The 18443-nt window shown below is 40.3% G+C and overlaps 1 protein-coding gene and 1 pseudogene across 7 annotated transcripts in view; one reads left to right on the top strand and one right to left on the bottom strand.

Moving 5' to 3' along the window:
• The window catches only part of LOC147616371 (callose synthase 3-like), a 118653-nt gene extending 117620 nt beyond the window's left edge, over nt 1-1033 (bottom strand). For 2 of the 7 annotated variants that reach the window (XM_086777427.1, XM_086777428.1), the window contains exon 1: nt 169-614. In XM_086777427.1, coding sequence (XP_086633553.1) covers nt 169-480 — 312 coding nt within the window. In that variant the 5' untranslated portion in view covers nt 481-614. Of the gene's footprint in view, nt 1-168 lie in introns of all 7 variants that reach the window. The other 5 variants (XM_086777425.1, XM_086777426.1, XR_015262486.1 and 2 more) reach the window with 4 other exon arrangements.
• Nucleotides 1-18443, top strand: part of LOC147616370 (uncharacterized) — a 301034-nt pseudogene that overhangs the window by 172399 nt on the left and 110192 nt on the right.

Genomic DNA, 18443 nt, shown 5'->3' with positions numbered 1-18443 from the left:
ATATAAGGGCTTTGGTGCACTTGCCCCAAACACTGAAGGTAAAGGGACATCCCAATGTTAGTGTAGCTTACAGGTTGATGGTGTGGTGTGATATAACAATGCAGAACATGAATACAATCAAGTTGGAATATGTTATGAAGCATAACGAAGGTAAAGGGATGATCCTACTATGCAGGAAGATTTCAACCACCCAAATTTCGGATGGCTGAAGCCTTGATGGTATAATACAACATTATATGAAGGTTCATTGCTTCTGAGGCATAATGAGCTGAATTTGTGATTGAAAATGCTATTTGAACGGCATGAATACTTAGGCTCGGATCGAGTGCAGCGTTGAAGGAGGGTGCACTGTTGAAGGAGGGTGCACTGGAGCCTTGTTGTTGCAGAGTAGCCAGCCAGCCCACATATGGGGTTGAGACAGAAACTTGAGGAGGAAGCAAAGGAGCAAGGCCAGGAAGGCACCATGAAGGAGGGCACCATCCTCTCTCTCTCTCTCTCTCTCTCTCTCTCTCTCTCTCTCTCTCACACACACACACACACACCCACCCTTGAGGAGGAAGCAAAGGAGCAAGGGCAGGAAGGCACCTTGAAGGTGGGCACCATCCTCTCTCTCTCTCTCTCTCTCTCTCTCTCTCTGTGGCGCACACAGTCCATATATGTATGTGTGCATTTAATGCATGCATACATGCATACAACATAGCTCTCTCTCTCTGGCATCCCAATGTATGTATGCATGCATGCATACATTCGTACAAAGTTCTGCATGCCATGTATGTATGTGATTCCAAGGAAAGACATAAGTGAGCCCCTCTCTCTCTCTCTCTCTCTCTCTCTCTCTCTCATGGCAAACCACATGCAGATTCCCATCGTCAGTGGACACAACAAGGCGACTTTTTGTGCTCTCAGATGATGCTGCAGCTCCATGCCACATCGACCACCTCCCAAAAGGATGTTTGTAGTGGAGGCGACGAAGGGGGACCTTAGCTTTGCTCTGAGCTTAGGCATCATTTAATAAATGTTTGCATCACGTCACTTAAAGATCCTCTAAGGTATGCTTGTGTATATACTATAAAGTATTTAAAGAGCACAATGCATCTTCTTTTAAACTTTTTAGCTCTCTTTGAAGATTCCCCTCTTGTGGATGGGATAATGGGATTTGGATCTTTTGCTTCACTTGCTTTTTGTATCCAGAATAATTGATAATGCAACACGTTTTTTTAAAGTTCATTTCCAAAAGTGACTTGCTACAAAAGCCTTTTAGTCCCAACTCATGTCTCTTTCACATTCTCATTTCCAATTTTCACACTAAGAACATAATGTGTGTTGTTTAGGGGAGAGGGCGCGAAGGAGGGGGGGGGGGGGGGTAATGGACAAGCAAGATTGTGTTATTGACTCTATCAAACCAGACTTAGCAATTAAGGCCCTTTACACATTCCACCCTCATAAAATTTGTTGAATATAGATGATGAGTGGGATCGAAGAGGGCTCAAATAGGGATTGCTCCCCATCCATGCCCACTCATCATTTTTGTATCCAAACAGGCCCTACACACATGCAATCCTTATAGTTTCCGCCAACCATTGGTTAAGCCACGTACTATTGGCATGCCTTGGTAGGACTAGGCTTGTTAATAAATGGCTTATGGTGCAACAAAATTGATGATCTATGTAATTCACTTGTTTAGAAAAAGGTAACTTGGACCCTATTCAAGCATTCTAATAATATGTGGCAGTTTGAACCCCTTGTATTGAAGTACGCTTTCTTACTGAAGGTTCAAAAAACTAATGATCATGTAATTTACTTGTTTAGAGTAACTTGGATGCATTCTAATAATATGTAGTGATTTAAACCCCTTATACTGAACTTTTATTACTTATGGTCTTAAGTAATACTTGTGATTTTATTGCTTATGGTCTTAAGCAATAAAATTGATGATCCATGCAACTCACTTGTCTAGAAAAAGGTAATGTGGGCACTTTTCAAGCATTCTAATAATGTGTAGTGGTTTAAACCTCATAATTTTTCATACTTTAGGCATTAACTTATCTATAAACATTATTTATGTTAAAAATCATTTAAAATCTAAGCAGAAGGACAATTATTTTCCCAAAAGAAAACTTTTGTTATGGTTACATTTACTACTTTGACAAAAGCATTGGCTATTGTAATGCAAATTAGGTCCTAAAATAAATCCAAAGAGTTATGGAGACCATTATTACTTATCTTACAAAATACTTAAGTGACATCCACGACAAAAGCCATAAGAAATTAGCCAAAAAATACTTAAGTGACATCCAACAAAAGCCATAAAAAATGAGCCAAAAAAAGGCCTAGGAACTTCTCCCTCCTCCTAGGAACTTCTCCCTCCTCCTAAAAAATGAGCCAAAAAAAGGCCTAGGAACTTCTCCCTCCTCCTACTTGAGGTTATAGATCTGTGTGATAGGGCTCCATTGGGCGAGAATCGCACGATGAATGTATGTCTCAAGACCTCATCAATGGCCTTTTCAAGGAACTTCTCCCTCCTCCTGCTTGAGGTTATAGATCTGTGTGATAGGACTCCAATGGTCGAGAATCGCACAATGAATGTGTGTCTCAAGACCTCATTGATGGCCTTTTCAAGTGGGTTTGGTGACCTAAACCACTAGCCTGCTTTGCCTTCAAGGTAAAGTCCAAATGAATAGATCTTAGTGGGATCATCAATCCATCCCATGGCCTCACAAATTTCATCAAAATCTAAATGGGATCTATGTACCATCAATAAATTTGTTTATCATCCTTGAGATGTGGATTGGCTTAATAAATGCCTTATGGTCTTAAGTAATAAAATTGATGATCTATGTAATTCACTTGTTTAGAAAAAGGTAACTTGGACCCTATTCAAGCATTCTAATAATATGTAGCCGTTTGAACCCCTTGTATTGAAATACGCTTTCTTACTTCAGGTAATAAAACTAATGATTCATGTAATTCACTTGTTTAGAGTAACTTGGATGCATTCTAATAATATGTAGTGATTTAAACCCCTTGTACTGAACTTTTATTGCTTATGGTCTTAAGTAATACTTGTGATTTTATTGCTTATGGTCTTAAGCAATAAAATTGATGATCCATGCAATTCGCTTGTCTAGAAAAAGGTAATGTGGACCCTATTCAAGCATTCTAATAATATGTAGTGGTTTAAACCCCATAATTTTTCATGCTTTAGCGTCAACTTATCTATAAACACTATTTATGTTAAAATCATTTAAAATCTAAGCATAAGGACAATTAAGTTCCCAAAATAAAACTTTTTCTATGGTTACATTTACTACTTTGACAAAAGCATTGGCTATTTTAATGCAAATTAGGTCCTAAAATAAAGCGAAAGAGTTAGATACAAATGGATACCATTATTACTTATCTTACAAAATACTTAAGTTACATCCAGCCATAACAAATTAGCCAAAAAAATACTCAAGTGACATTCAACAAAAGCCATAAAAAATGAGCCAAAAAAGGCCTGAAACTTCGGCCTCCTCCTACTTGAGGTTATAGACATGTGCGATAGGCCTCCACTAGGTGGGAATCGCACAATGAATGTGTGTCTCAAGACCTTATCGATGGCCTTTTTAAGTGGGTTTAGTGACTTGAATCACTAGCCTGCTTTGCCTTCAAGGTAAAGTCCAAATGAACAAATCTTGGTGGGATCATCAATCCGTCCCATGGCCTCACAAATTTGATCAATATCTAAATGGGATCTGTGTTCCATCAATAAATTTGGTTATCATCCTTGAGATGTGGATTGGCTTGGTTTTGCCCAACTCTAAGCCTCTAAGTGCTATGTTGGTCACAATCCACCTTCCCATTTGAAATTCCATCCTCATGTGGCGATGGAACGTAAGGAGGTCGCTACGCGAGACTCTATATTTCAGGGTAGGGGATATCTTGCCCTATGGGGCTAGACTATGCAGTTTCCCATGGCACGTGTCCTTGAGGCTATGGGCTCATTGTACATGTTTTGTGAATGTCCTTATGGATCCCTTTGTGAGGTAGTCCTTGACATTCACATGCAGTGGAATGTAAGGATGTGGTTATTTGAGACTCTCTATTTCATGGTAGGGGATATCTTACCCTATGGGATTAGGCTATCCAATTTACTATGGCACTTGTTCTTTGCTAGCCTAGCCTTGAGGCTACGGGCTCACTATCGCACTAAGGACATGTTTTATGAATGCCCTTATGGATCCCTTTGTGATGAGAATCTTAGAGAGATTTTTTGGATCCGCAGGTTTGGAACACGAACATGTCTCCCATATAATGTTGCATGTCACAATTTGCTTGTAATCTTTTCTTGTAAAAGGGTATGCACAAACAATGGGAATGGACAAGAAAAAGGTAACCTTGCATAAGCTCTTGGGTATGGCAAGAAGCGCTCTCACCCCACTACGTAACTCTATCTGTTACATGTGTAGAAAGAAGAGGTGATTTGAAGGGAAGAGAAGAGCATGCAACATTTCCAATCCTTTGTACAAAAACTTAAAAACAACCTTGATTAATTCATTAGCATTCAACTAATTAATTGATTTTTTCCACTCACTTTAAAGCTTTTGGCTATGGCGAGAAACACTCTCTCCTTATTACATAACTCTATCTATTTGCGCAAGCAGAAAGAAGAGGCGATTTGAAAGGAAGAGAAAAGCACACAATGTTTCAAATCCTTTTAAAAAAACTTTTAAAAATAATCTTACTCTTTGATTAATCTACTAGCATTTGGCCCTATTGTCTAATGCCTCTACGATCTTAGAAAATTCTTATCTTCCAAACAGCTATAGCTATGAGAAATCTGCCTCCATAGATATTTTTAAAAATCTTGAGGAAAAATCTTATAGATTCAAAATTATTATTTGGGAAGGATGGTTATCCCTCCACCTCCTCTGCCAATTAAGGCTTCTCTCACCTACATCGTCGATTGCCCTCCTCTATGTGTTTTCTAAAGCGCAATGATCCCATGGCCAAAAATATATATAACTCCTACATGCATACCTCCCTACAACCCAGTACACACTAGTCACACAGATAGGAGAGAGGTCGCCCTGGACCCTCTACAAGAGAAGGAAGAAGAGAGGCCCCCCTAGGCCCAGTACGATAGAGGGAGAGAGGTCGTTTGTGACATATCAGAGAGGGAGAGAGAGGTTGCCTCTAGATCCATATGAGAGGTCACCTTGGACCTTGTGTGTGTGTGTGTGTGTGTGTGAGAGAGAGAGAGAGAGAGAGAGGGGGGGGAGGGAGGGAGGGAGGGAGGGAAGGAGAGGACACAACTTTTGATATTTATGTTAGTATTAATGTTGATTAAGGTTTATTATTTTTAGTTTAACCTTAGAATCCAAGATAAGTAAAAAAATCCTCTAAATAACTATAATGATTTTTCATTTTTTAACACACTTTGGGCCCCTATTATGTTCTTCTAAGAATTTTAAACAAATATTGTGCACTTCTAAGGCCTAACTTTTAACAAAGCCATGCCAAAAATTTTAATGTGATACAAAGTTAGCTAGTCTACTCTTTATTAAACACAACTTACTCCATCTCCATGTGGCCAAACAAGAAACTTACTCCCTCTCCATGTGGCCAAACGAGAGGGAGAAAAGGGGCCATAGAGAGGATCTTTAAAATTTGAAATGAAGGTATAATTTTTCACAATTGAGCTCATTCTTGGAAAAGTATTTTTTGTTGAGAGGGAGAGAGAGAGAGAGAGAGAGAGAGAGAGAGAGAGAGAGAGAGAGAGAGAGAGAGAGAGAGAGAGAGAGAGAGAGAGAATATGGGAGATGTGGTGAGTTTTTATATTTTGGTGAGGACTTATGTTGATGCTAGTTGTGCTATGCTTAAGTCTACTAGGAATATCCCCGTTACTATGGCGAGAGGATGGTTACGCAAGCACTAAGCATAGAAGGGGAGGCAGGCATGGAGGAAGGGGAGCCAGGCATAGAGGGTAAACATCATAACTCTCCAACATTTCCATATACAACATGCCCCTAGGGCACGCACACACAATAATGTCGTTTCAGTTACCTTGATTAAGGTGTTAAAAAACCTTTATTTCAAAGGTTACCAAAAAAAACCTATCAACTAATTAATAAATAACCATTTTTTACTCATGGTGCACCCCTATTTACTTGGTATTGTTAAAATAAATTGATAAATTGAAGAGGGTGAGAATAAAGAGGAGTGAGATTTTTTTTAATTTTGAGTTTTCAAGAATTTTATGAGAACTCTCATAGTCAATTTGTCACATCGTGAAGGTAAGTAAGACAAGTAGGTGACCCGTGCGTGGCTGTGACATAAAGTTTTTGTTTGTATTCATATGTGTGTATATATGTGTATGCGTATGCAAGTGTGTATGTGTATATACATTTATGTATATATATGTGTAAGAATATGTGAGTGTGTGTATTTTTAATGTATAGTGTGTGTTTATATATGCCTATGTACATGTGTGTGTATTCATATATGCATGTATAAGTGTGTGTGCATGTGTCCATGTGCGACTCTCTCATATAGATGCATATATGTGTGTCTCTCTCTCACATGCATTCTCTTTATGTCTGTCACGTACATAGACACAACCCTCTCCCACACACATATATGTATGTACACATGCACTCTCTCTCTCTTCTCACACCTATCTTGCATAGACATAGAAGCTCTCTCTCTCTCTCTCTCTCTCTCTCTCTCTCTCACACACACACACACACACACACACATTTTTTTTGTAATACTTTATATTACTAGTGGGAAACCTCTAAGTGGAGGAGAAAACCCAAAATAAAAATACATAAAATATAAGGTAGATTACAAGCCTAGCTACCTGACATTAAAATTTAAAAGCAATCAAAGAACACTTGTAGCTGGTGCAAGGAAATCTTTCCAAGGCTAAAATAATCCCAAAGAGATAAAAGAAGGGATCTCCTGAATAAAGCAAAACAAGGAATATCTTGTGTGGTAAAGATCTTGCATGAAAAATGGTCCATAGGGCCCAAAATCTAGTCCATGCAATGAAAGCATCAAATTCTAGCAAAAGGGGGAAGTTGCTGCTAAACAACGAATTTTTTTTGCCAAAAGATCTGTTGCCAAATTTGAGATGAAGGAATTTGTCCATAAGAGCAAGGGAACAGGGGCAAGACCATAGAAGATGACTAATTCTTTCATGTGGATGTGAACAACTTCTACACGATACAAAAGCAATACGTCTTTTAGCCATAAAACTGCAAATTGGTAAAGCACCAATGAGCGATCTCTAGAAGATGACTTTCTGCTTGAGGGGTAATTTACTCTTCTAGATCTTCAAGAGAGACACCCTCCACCAGCTAGAAGTCTTGCAAATGTGCCATAGTGAATTTCCATGAGCCTATATCCAAGGTGGAGGAAGAAGCAATTTGTATGCACTGGCTACTACAGTGAGATTGCAAAACTACACGATAGCCTACTTTTTGACCCACCAATATCCAATCTTTGAGGCTATGACTCATTTCTAGAGGAGGTACATGCTAAAAATCATGTAATAGAGAAGCTATCCAAGGTGGAGGAAGAAGCAATTTGTAGGCACTGGCTGTAGTGAGATAGCAAAAGGGCAATACATGGTAGCTTTCTCTTTGACCCACCAATATCCAATCTTCAAGGCTATGACTCATTTCTAGAGGAGGTACAGGTTGAAAATCATGTAGTACAGAAGCTATGGTTTGCCATATTATTTTGTGATGTAAACCTAGATTGTAAAGTGTCATAGCTTGTAGAAAAGAAAGCACATAGTCCCTATCATTCACCACATCCTCAACATATATGACTACTTTGGTAGAAAGGAAATAAGCCTTTCTTGGTTGTTGTAAAAGAGAAAGAGGCTACTAAAATGCATGACTCTAATTAATTATCTCTGTGCGAAGGGAGTTGCCTTAATTAGGCAGGGTGTACGAGTCAATGGTGGTATGAGTGCATCCTGACTATGGAATGGCACGGGAACTATCGGCAAATAAGCTAAGTAGGTACCTTTAATTAATTGTTAAAGGAATTCTTACACTATGCTCTTATAGAACGTCAGAGGTATTACATATCTTCTATTTGTTCTCCATTGTTCTACTAGAGTGTTTCTTCTTTAGTTCTTACCTGATAGGGTCCTTCCACTGAGTAGAGTACACTTATGTCATCGTGTCTTTGTGGGGTTAATCCTACCGATGATTGAATGAGTCCTGTCCCATAGCATCTAAAGAAAGTTTTATAGTGCCAGCATAAAAAGGATTCTATGGGAAGCATGCATCTCTCACAGATTAAACATGGGGTAGAAGGTAGAAATTGTGAACAAAAAAGATCCACAAATGCAGTTCCACAACACCTTTCTTCTAATGATGCATAAAAGTAATGAGAATGGGTTTGGAATGCATGAATACTTCTCTCCCCATCATAGAACCACTTTGTACAATCCAAGTCAGTGATTGGGGCAATCGTATCTACCCATGAGAAGTCCATGTTCATAGCTTGTAGTAATAAAAGTCATAGAAGACTGAGTTTTTTTTAAGACATTATTTCAATCCTCAATATTAATTTTCTGTATAATTTTTTTTGCGTGCTACGTTACATATGTACATTGTTGCTAAGGTTCAAAGTTTTAAGGAACCCAATTGTTAAATCACTTGCTCATCCATGATGTTACCTTAGTTGTAATCCGTGTTAGATTTGTTGGTGAATTTGACTTGACTTTGGTTTTCCAATTGGTAAGCTGAATTTGTGGTGTGGCACATGAGCTTTGTATGAATTTTGGTAAATCCAAATGTTGATGATGACGATGTGGTCTATGACGGTAAGAGAGATGGGTATGGCTACTTCTGAATTATTTGCAGGTATTTGTAGCTATTGTAAGGTTAGGGAATCATCTACATGGATTTTGTAGCCTTTGGTCTCCACTCTTGCTCACTTTGTACATTTGGTTGGGATAAATATATATTTTTTGGTCTCCATTCCATTTTGGTTACTCTTTGTAAAGAAAGGTTAGGCCTTGATGGAGAGGTTCTCTTTGGAATCCAAATGCTAGAGTGGTCTTCATAATAGCCCTGGTCTACAAGGAGCTTAATTGATATCTAGATTTGTTTCGAAGTTGGATGTCTTGGTCAAGGCATCCCTTTTCGGTGGAATATTTGGATGTATGGAGTACTTTTCGATGAGGTGTTTAGTCACCATGGTTTAGGTATGGCATTGTGTCTATTCTGATGACCCAAGGTTTTCTTTGGTATCCACACTTTTTTTGGGGCTTGTTTAGGCAATTGTTTTGTTGGTTGCCTAGGTTCTAATTTTTGTTCTTGTTGGTGAGGTTTTGTTTGTTCATTAACGTTTATGATTTTTGTCAGTGCAACAACTTTAGTATTTTTTTCATGATTAACGTGCGTTATTGTTATTGGAAGTGGAAGTTTGAGAGATTGCATGGTTATGGTTAGTATCGTGCTCCAACGGTGCGGTCACTTGGTCATTTTACAATACAAGGATTGCAATTCTTTTTGTCCAATTGACTATACAATCCAGCCATTATCCATGTTCTCCCTAGTATGATATTGCTTCAATTATTCCTACACGGGTCACATAGAATTTGCAAAATGCATGTTTAGTCCTATTTAAAAACTCAATTTCAAGGCTTCCTACAATCATTGTTTGACAATTATTGACTGCAACAACCGTTGCTATCAACAGTGTGAGATTTGGGTGACCTAACGAGGCCCATGTTTCCCATGACATTATGTTACGACTAGCTCTTATATTATCAACCAGGGCTAGCCATGCTACTATATGGTTTGGTTGGGGAGACTCTAGCTCAAAATAAGCTAGTTCTACATATAAATATTGATTATCGAGATCAGTAAGTTCAGCTTTATGAACAGATATCTGTACACTATCAAGTCTTTGTCCGCTTTGGTTCTTTTTTTTTATCGAGCCATCGCTTCAAGTCGTGCTTTGCGCATTTCATTGTCTTGTTTTTGCTTTTATTCTTTCTTTTTGTGGATTTAATAAAGCATATCCTGGTTGAGTAGTCCATAGTATTGTTTTAGTTTACTACAATTGAAAAATCCTACCATTTATTGTCCAGGGTCTCAATTTGAGTTGTCTCTTGAGGAGTGGTTTGTGCGACTCTATAGGGACCTAGGCCTCTATATTTGAGTTTTCTTTTCCCATATTTGACAATGTACATAAGTACCATGTCTCCTTTGTTCAAGTTTTTATCTTTGAGCTGGTTATTAAACCACTACTTGCTGCCATATATATATAGGCAGTGATGTGTGTGAACACACTTAGGACCGCGGGGGCACTTTTTCCCTCTTTAGGAGGTTTTTTTCCCCGGCTTGTATATACGCCCATCCTTCTAGGGCTAACTTATCTTTTGTACATTGACACAATCTAATACACTTTGTGTTGTGTGCATTCTTGCTTCTTCTTCTCCAAGCTTTGTGTGCTTTCCTGCAACCCTAATTCCAACAATTGGTATCAGAGCAGGCATCGGCTCCCAGGGCTACGCCGCCGGCACCCTCCGACTCACGTTCTCCGATTGAGGTGAGCTTTCACGATCGCTTGCAGGTCCCTATACTCTGCAAATGAGCCCGTAGGGTTTCGCGTTCTCAGAAATCGCATCTGAGATCGTTTCGGGCTCCGTTTTTGCATTGCAAGTTCTGCACAGGTGTTTTCGTCATTTTCTATATAAATTTTGACAGTGCAATTTTCTGCAAAACAGGCATACGTATTCTATTGTGGATCGTGCTACATAGCACGAGTTGTTTTCTGTTCAGTCTTTGCTTCATTACAAGCAGCTTTTGCATCAGTTTCAGTCAGTGGCCATGACTGATAACAACAATGATGTATTTCGCATGTTGTCTGCTCAAGACAAACTGGATGGAGACGGCAACTACCCACTTTGGGCATACATGATGCAGCATGTTTTGGTTGCAAAAGGAGTGTAGAAGATTGTGCAGGGTATGGATGTACGTCCAGGTTCTGTGGATGTAGGATCTATTGAGGATGTTGCAGGTTCTAGTAGCTCTACTGTTGCTGCTGTTTTACCCACTGCTGAACAAGCTCGTTGGGATGGTAAAGATGCGCAGGCTCATGCCTTGATTGCACTTTCTGTCAAACGTAACATCACCCCACATATTTGTTCAGCTAAAATAGCAAAACAGGCTTGGGATATTCTAGCTGGTTTGTATGTAGGTCGTAACGAGGCAAAAATCTCTTACCTGCGTAAAGAGCTAGAATTGAAGATTATGCAGGAAGATGATGACATGAATGTTTTTCTTGTTGAGATTAAAGATCTCAAAGAACAGTTAATTTTTTCAGGTGAGATTATTCTTGATTATTCTCTTGTACAGACTGTTCTTGATGCTTTACCTGAGACATATCAGACTTTTGCTTCCACGTGGAGACTTCTTACTGAGGACAGACCTGATGCTGTCAAGTATGATACTTTAGTCAACAAGCTCTTGCAAGAAGCGCAGTCCAGGCAAAACAGGGCTAGGCAGCGTGCAGTTGATCAAGCATTTATTGCTACCCAGCAAGCAAGCAGAGAAGAAGTGGTAAGGCAGTCCCTTCCACTGTTTCTTCTCCTATTAGTAGGTCTGCAACTTCTTCTCCTTCCACAGGTAGCAACAATAAGTCTGAGAAGGCTCTTGATAAAGGCAAGAAAAAGACTAGGTGCAACTATTGTAAGGCAAATGATCATGTCATTAAGAATTGCCCTAAGCTAAAGGCTAAAGAGGCAAAGAAGAAAGAGTCAAATGCAGCCACAATAGCGGATGCTTCTACAAATGCAGATTCTGCAAATGTTGTGCAGGATACAGAATGGGCGTTTAGCGTGTATTGCCAGTATGACCCATCTGTACATGATGCATGTTTGGCAGTTTCTGTTGACTCTAATGTATGGTATTTTGACAGTGGTGCTACAAAGCACATTACCTCACATCGTTATATGTTCACTTGTCTTGAGGCTATCTCTAATGGGAATACTGTCACATGTGCCAATAATTCTTCTTACCCAGTGAAGGCGTTGGTAAAATTATGCTTACTGCTGCAAATGGCAGCGCTTTCACACTTTTAGATGCTTTGTATGTGCCAGGGATAAAGAAGAATCTATTGTCTGTCTCTGCGCTTGCTAGACTTGGATTTGTAGTCAAATTTGTGGATGACAGATGTATTGTTCATGATTTGACTTCTGGTGATACGATTATTGCATCTGGCACCTTGTTTCGTGGGTTGTATAGGCTCAATTCTTATGACAAGTGTGTGGAAGATTCAGCAAATGCAGTTTCTGATGAAAAGGCAGTTTTAGATGCAAAACTATGGCATGCTCGTTTTGGTCATCTGAACTTTGCTAGTTTGCTGCGTTTGCAGAAATTTGATATGGTTACTTTATTGCTCCCTCTTGAGGCACCATTGAAACATGTTTGTGAAGGCTGTATTTTGGGCAAAATGCAGCGTTCTGCGTTTCCAAAGGATGGTTCTGTGCGGGCCACTCGCAAATTGCAACTTGTACATAGTGATGTATGTGGGCCTATGCAAACTCCGTCATTTGGTAAACACTTGTACTTCATGACTTTCATTGATGATTACTCAAGGCATGCATGGGTATATCCACTGAAGGCAAAGTCCAAAGTGTTTTTGTGCTTCAAACAGTTTTTTCTTATGGTTGAAAATGTATCCAATTGTACTGTGGGCACCCTTCGTTCTGATCGAGGGGGGGAGTACTTGTCTAAAGAGTTTGATGCATTTCTGGCTAGTCGTGGGATAAAACACCAATGTACAGTGCCGTATACCCCTCAGCAAAATGGTGTTGCTGAGAGGAAAAACAGGTCACTTATGGAGATGGCACGATGTATGGTCAAGAGCCAAGCTTTGCCACATGCGTTTTGGCTTGAGGCTGTCATGTGTGCTGCATATGTACTCAATAGGTGTCCCACTAAGGCCTTGGAGTCTATTACTCCATACGAAGTTGGCATGGCAGGAAGCCTTCTATTGGTCACTTGCGTGTCTTTGGTTGCTTGGCACAACGCAAAAAATTGGATGATAAGGCTGTCAAATGCATTTTTGTTGGTTACAGTGCTGAGAGCAAGGGTTACAGATTGTATCATTCGCAGTTAAAGCGTATCTTGATTAGTCGAGATATTGTTTTTGTGGAAGATGCTGTGCAGCCTTTGTTATCATGTACCAAAGAGACAGGTGGTGTGAGCTCATGGGATGTATTTGATACATTGTTGCCTTTGTTTACAGGTGGGAATTCAAATGTAAGTCCTAATGAGGCAAATATTCAGCCTATGCAGATTTCAAATGACATCATAGATCAGCCTATTTCTGATGTAGATTTACAGGATGTAATTTCTGAGGATAGGGCTGAAAATGAGCAGGCTAGAAATATGCCTAAATGGCTGGTGCAAACCTTGCGTGATAGTAAAATTGATGCACCTATATCTAGTCATACTCGTTCAGGTTTTCAGCATGCCTCTTATGCATCAGATTGTTATGCTTTGGCTGTGTCTAGTATGTGTGAAGAGGAAGAACCTCTTTCTTTTGATGAGGCACAAAAATCAGAAAATTGGTTGGCTGCAATGCAAAGTGAATATGATGCTATAATGAAGAATGGTACATGGTCTTTATGTGATTTGCCTATTGGTAAAAAGGCCATTGGATGTAAGTGGGTTTTTAAGTTGAAACGAAAGCCAGATGGCAGTGTTGATCGCTATAAGGCTAGACTTGTTGCAAAGGGTTATGCTCAAGAAAAGGGCATTGATTTTGATGAGACCTTTACTCCCACTTGTCGTATGACTACCATTCGTAGCATTTGTGCATTGGCAGCTCATAATGGTTGGAATATACATCAGTTGGACATAAAGACTGCGTTCTTGAATGGAGATTTGCATGAGGAGGTGTATGTATCGCAGCCTCGTGGTTTTGTTCAAAAAGGGCAGGAAAACAAAGTGTGCAGGTTGAAAAAGGCTTTATATGGTTTAAAGCAAGCTCCACGAGCTTGGTATGAAAAGATACATGCATATTTGACTGCACATGGTTTTCAGAATAGCCCAATAGAAAGCACTTTATATGTTAAATGTGTGGATGATGTACATCTAATCATTGCTCTCTATGTCGATGACATGCTGCTCATAGGACCAAATGAAAGTCATATTGCTGATTTTAAGGCTGATTTGAATGCCTCTTTTGAGATGTCAGATTTGGGACATTTGCATCATTATTTGGGGATACAATTTAAGCAGTGTGATGGAGGTATCGCTTTGTGTCAGACAAAGTATATTGAGACATTGTTGCGGAGATTTGGCCTTGAAGACTGCAAGCCTATTGCTACTCCAATGGAGACAGGTTTGAAGTTGAGTCTTCATGATGCTGGAGATCACTTTGATGTCACACTCTATCAGACAGCTGTTGGTTGCCTCATTTATGTATGCATTACGAGGCCGGACATTCAGTTTGCAGTCTCACAGGTGAGCAGGTTTATGCATAGCCCAGGGTCTCAGCATTGGAAGGTAGTTAAACGCATCTTTCGCTACTTAAGTGGCACCATACATCTTGGGTTGTTTTATCCCAAGGGGGGATCGTTGGTTGCCACCAGATTTACATGCTTTTTCGGACTCAGATTGGGCTGGTTGCTATGACACAAGACTGTCCACAAGTGGTTTTTGTTTCATGCTCGATAGCTCATACATATCTTGGTTAAGCAAGAAGCAACCTACTGTGGCCACTTCTAGTTGTGAAGCTGAGTACAGGGCAGCTTTCACAGCTACGGTTGAGTGTGTGGGGCTCAGACGGCTTATGGTGGCTGACTTGGGTGTTGGACAGGAGTCTGCCACCTCTATCTTCACTGACAGTCAGAGTGCATTGGCAGTTGCGAGAAACCCAGTTTTTCATGCTCGCACAAAGCACATTGAGGTGCATTATCACTATGTCAGGGAGAGACTCTCAGCAGGAGAGATCAGCTTGGCCTATGTGCCAACACAGGACAACCTCGTCGATCTTTTCACAAAGGCGCTTCCTCGTGAGAAGTTCGAAGCTTTCCGCGCAAAGCTTTGGGCTTGCTCCCCTTTGTGGACTGATCTACTTCGGGCATGGCACTCCCCTATACATGAGTGCTAGCTCTCGTTCACACCATCACTCCCAGGGGGGATTTGTTGCCATATATATATAGGCAGTGATGTGTGTGAACACACTTAGGACCGTCGGGGCACTTTTTCCCTCTTTAGGAGGTTTTTTCCCTCGGCTTGTATATACGCCCATCCTTCTAGGGCTAACTTATCTTTTGTACATTGACACAATCTAATACACTTTGTGTTGTGTGCATTCTCGCTTCTTCTTCTCCAAGCTTTGTGTGCTTTCCTGCAACCCTAATTCCAACAGTAGCTTTTCAACCAATAATCTGTAAGCTGAATTTAATCTCAATTCACTGAGTTTTTCCATTTTAATGAGTCTTTTTGACAAAATATTTCCATGAAGATTGTGACGAGTTGATATTCTAAGGCTTGCAACAATATATTCCAATGGCATTACTATGTCAAGCCCAAATGCTAGCTGGAAATGTGTGTTGACAGCTACCTTACGGTAGGCCCATAGAGCAGCATGTAATTTGTGCCTCCAATCCATTCAGGATGCCTCTACGATTTTAGTGAGAAATGCATACGTCTTTTTATGCTCTCTGCTTGGCCATTAGCTTATGGATAATAAGGTGTAGATTTTCTATCCACCATAAGGAATTCTTTGAGTAAGAATTCTATCACTTCATTTATGAAATGGCTACCATAAATCATTCACTATCTCTTACTGGGCAACAAAAACGAGGAAACACATTTTCATAAAAGAATTTAGATGTGGACCTTGCATTAGTTTTTTGTGTAGCTTTAGCTTCAATCCACTTAATAAAGCAGTCTATTGGTTGTTGAAATGTCAAGCTCAACATGAGCTGACACTCACGAGGCGCCTGCATGACCGTTCAACATTTACATCACTAGCTGGTTTAGTAGTTGGCACCAACATATCTTCGCTAGAGATTCTGCAAACTGGACTACACCGACTAGTCCACACCTACCCACTCCACTTAGCGTGTTTACATTACCACTTGTATATACTTTATTATGTGTGGTAGTTGCTTTATCTTCCTGGTAAACCTCTTTTATGTTATATGGATCCCACATTATGCACATGTAGCAGATCCTCTCTACCAACTTTTGAGGAAAAATCAAAGAATTTTATGGAGTGCTGCACATATTAATGCTATGCAGAAGCTGAAATGTCTGCTCCAATCATCACCTACTCTAAGGAAGGTAGATTATGAGTGTGGCAGGCCTGTGATTGTAACAGTTGATACTAGTTCTACTGGGATAGGATGGGCAGTAGGGCAAGATGATGAGGATGATCACAGGTATGTAATCAGGTTTGGAGCAAAGGTACTGAGCATTCGCCAGCAAAATTATCCGCAGATCAAGAGGGAGTTATTGGGAGTAGTCACTGCTCTAAAATGTGAAAAAGAATATCTTATTGGAGCATCCGTGCTTGTGGAAACTGTCTGCTTGCCACTCCTTGGATGATTGCAAGCTGCACCACTCCAGATATCGCTATGCTCAGGTGGATTGCCTATATCAAGTCACTAAATCCTGAGTTTAAGCATATTGCAAGGAAGGACAACCCAGTTGTGCAGATATGCTGTCAAGAGCCAGGTATGAAGATGAAGAAGGGATGATTAGTGACATTGATGATGTAGGCACAAAGTTCTATACTACTGCACATGCAAAAGGGGACCATGCTTGCCTATCAAATGCACTTGAGTCTTTTACTGAGGAAATGTATGAAGGAGATTGGTTGCTTGGCCAATACTTGAGTACCTTGACAAGGCAGGAAAATTGGTCTGACTTAGAATTCAAGAGGATCCGCAGAAAGGCATATAGGTATTTTCTAAAGAATGGGTACCTGTGGAAGCATCCTAAGCAGAGGAATGCTATGCCACAGAGAGTTATATGTGATAAAGAGACTCAAGGGAAGCTCATGAAAGAATTCCATGAGAGTCTCTAGGCTGGACATCGAAGTGTGTGGGCCACCTTTACCAAAATAAAGGAAAGATATTGGTGGAAAGGAATGTACAAGGATGTATCCCAATATGTGGAAACATGCATATGGTATGTCAAATGTACTCGAATGTGCGACATCGTGATGGTCTGCAACCAACCTACCCACCTGCCATGCACTACAAATGGGTAGTGGATCTAGTTACAATGCCCTTGGGAATCTGGCAGATGCGATACGTAGTACTTGCAAGAGAAGACCTGACAAACCAGGTGGAAGGGCATGCTCTTAGAACAAAGAGCACGAAAACAGTATGCAAATTTCTCTTGGAAGATGTGATTTGCCGGTATGGTTGTGTTGGGAAAATAACAGCTGACAGGGGTGAGCTAGATGCTGAAGAAGCAAGGGAATTCTTTTCTAGAATTGGCATCAAATTGGCCCTAACATGTGCTTACAACCCTGAGGGCAATGGTAAAAGCGAGCGAGGACATCCTCCAATCATTAAAGCTTTGGCTAAGGCATGCAGAGGAAGAATGCGGGAGTGGCCAAGGCTGCTACCATATGCTTTATGGGCTGACCGTACAACTCATAGCTCAGTGAGACAGGATACATGCCTGCAGAATTAATGTATGGTCAGAAGCCAGTAATGCCAGTTGAAGAAGTAGTCCCAACTTGGAATGTATTACCCTGGGTGGAAGAATTGAACAGGGAAGACCTCCTTGCATTGCGAATGAGGCAATTGGAGAGAAGGCCTGAAGATGTAGAGCTTGCTAAAGCTTGTTTGAAAGATGTAAGGTTGAAAAATAAAGAAAAATTTGATAGAAGACACAGACTCCGGCCAAAACCCATTGAAGAAGGTGATTGGGTCCTAATGTATGATAGTAGTCTTGACAACCAGTTCACTGTGCAAAGGAAGTTTGCAAAAAGATGGTTTGGCCCTTACATTGTCAAGCATGTGCATGGAAACGTATACCCTGTGTGAGCTTGATGGAACAGAGATAAAGAATCTTGTAGCAGGCAAAAGGATCAAGATGTTTAAAAGAAGGTATGACAGTGATCCTTTTGATTCGCAGGGAACTCAAGATGAGAGGCTTGATAGTGATAGCATGGATATGGTTGAAGAGGAAGAGGATGATCTTCCTGGTAATGTAGAAGAAGAAGATAACATCCAGATATATGTGGATCTTAATGATGACTTGGCACATACCGGCGGAGGATGTGCAGGTTTGAGGGGGCGGATGTCGTGCCATGGCACGTCTATGGTGTGAAACCGTGCATGTGAGGCCATTAAATATAAATCTAGATGCATGGGATTAAGTGCCATGACTTGAGTCATTTTATGATGCCTATGTACATATGTTCATATTGTAAATGAGGTTCAATAAGAC

The sequence above is a fragment of the Cibotium barometz genome, chromosome 38 (genome assembly GCF_041138505.1).
Source record: "Cibotium barometz isolate CiBa-2024 chromosome 38, ASM4113850v1, whole genome shotgun sequence".
In the NCBI taxonomy this organism is placed as follows: Eukaryota; Viridiplantae; Streptophyta; class Polypodiopsida; order Cyatheales; family Cibotiaceae; genus Cibotium; species Cibotium barometz.
This window is presented reverse-complemented; position numbering and strand designations above follow the sequence as displayed.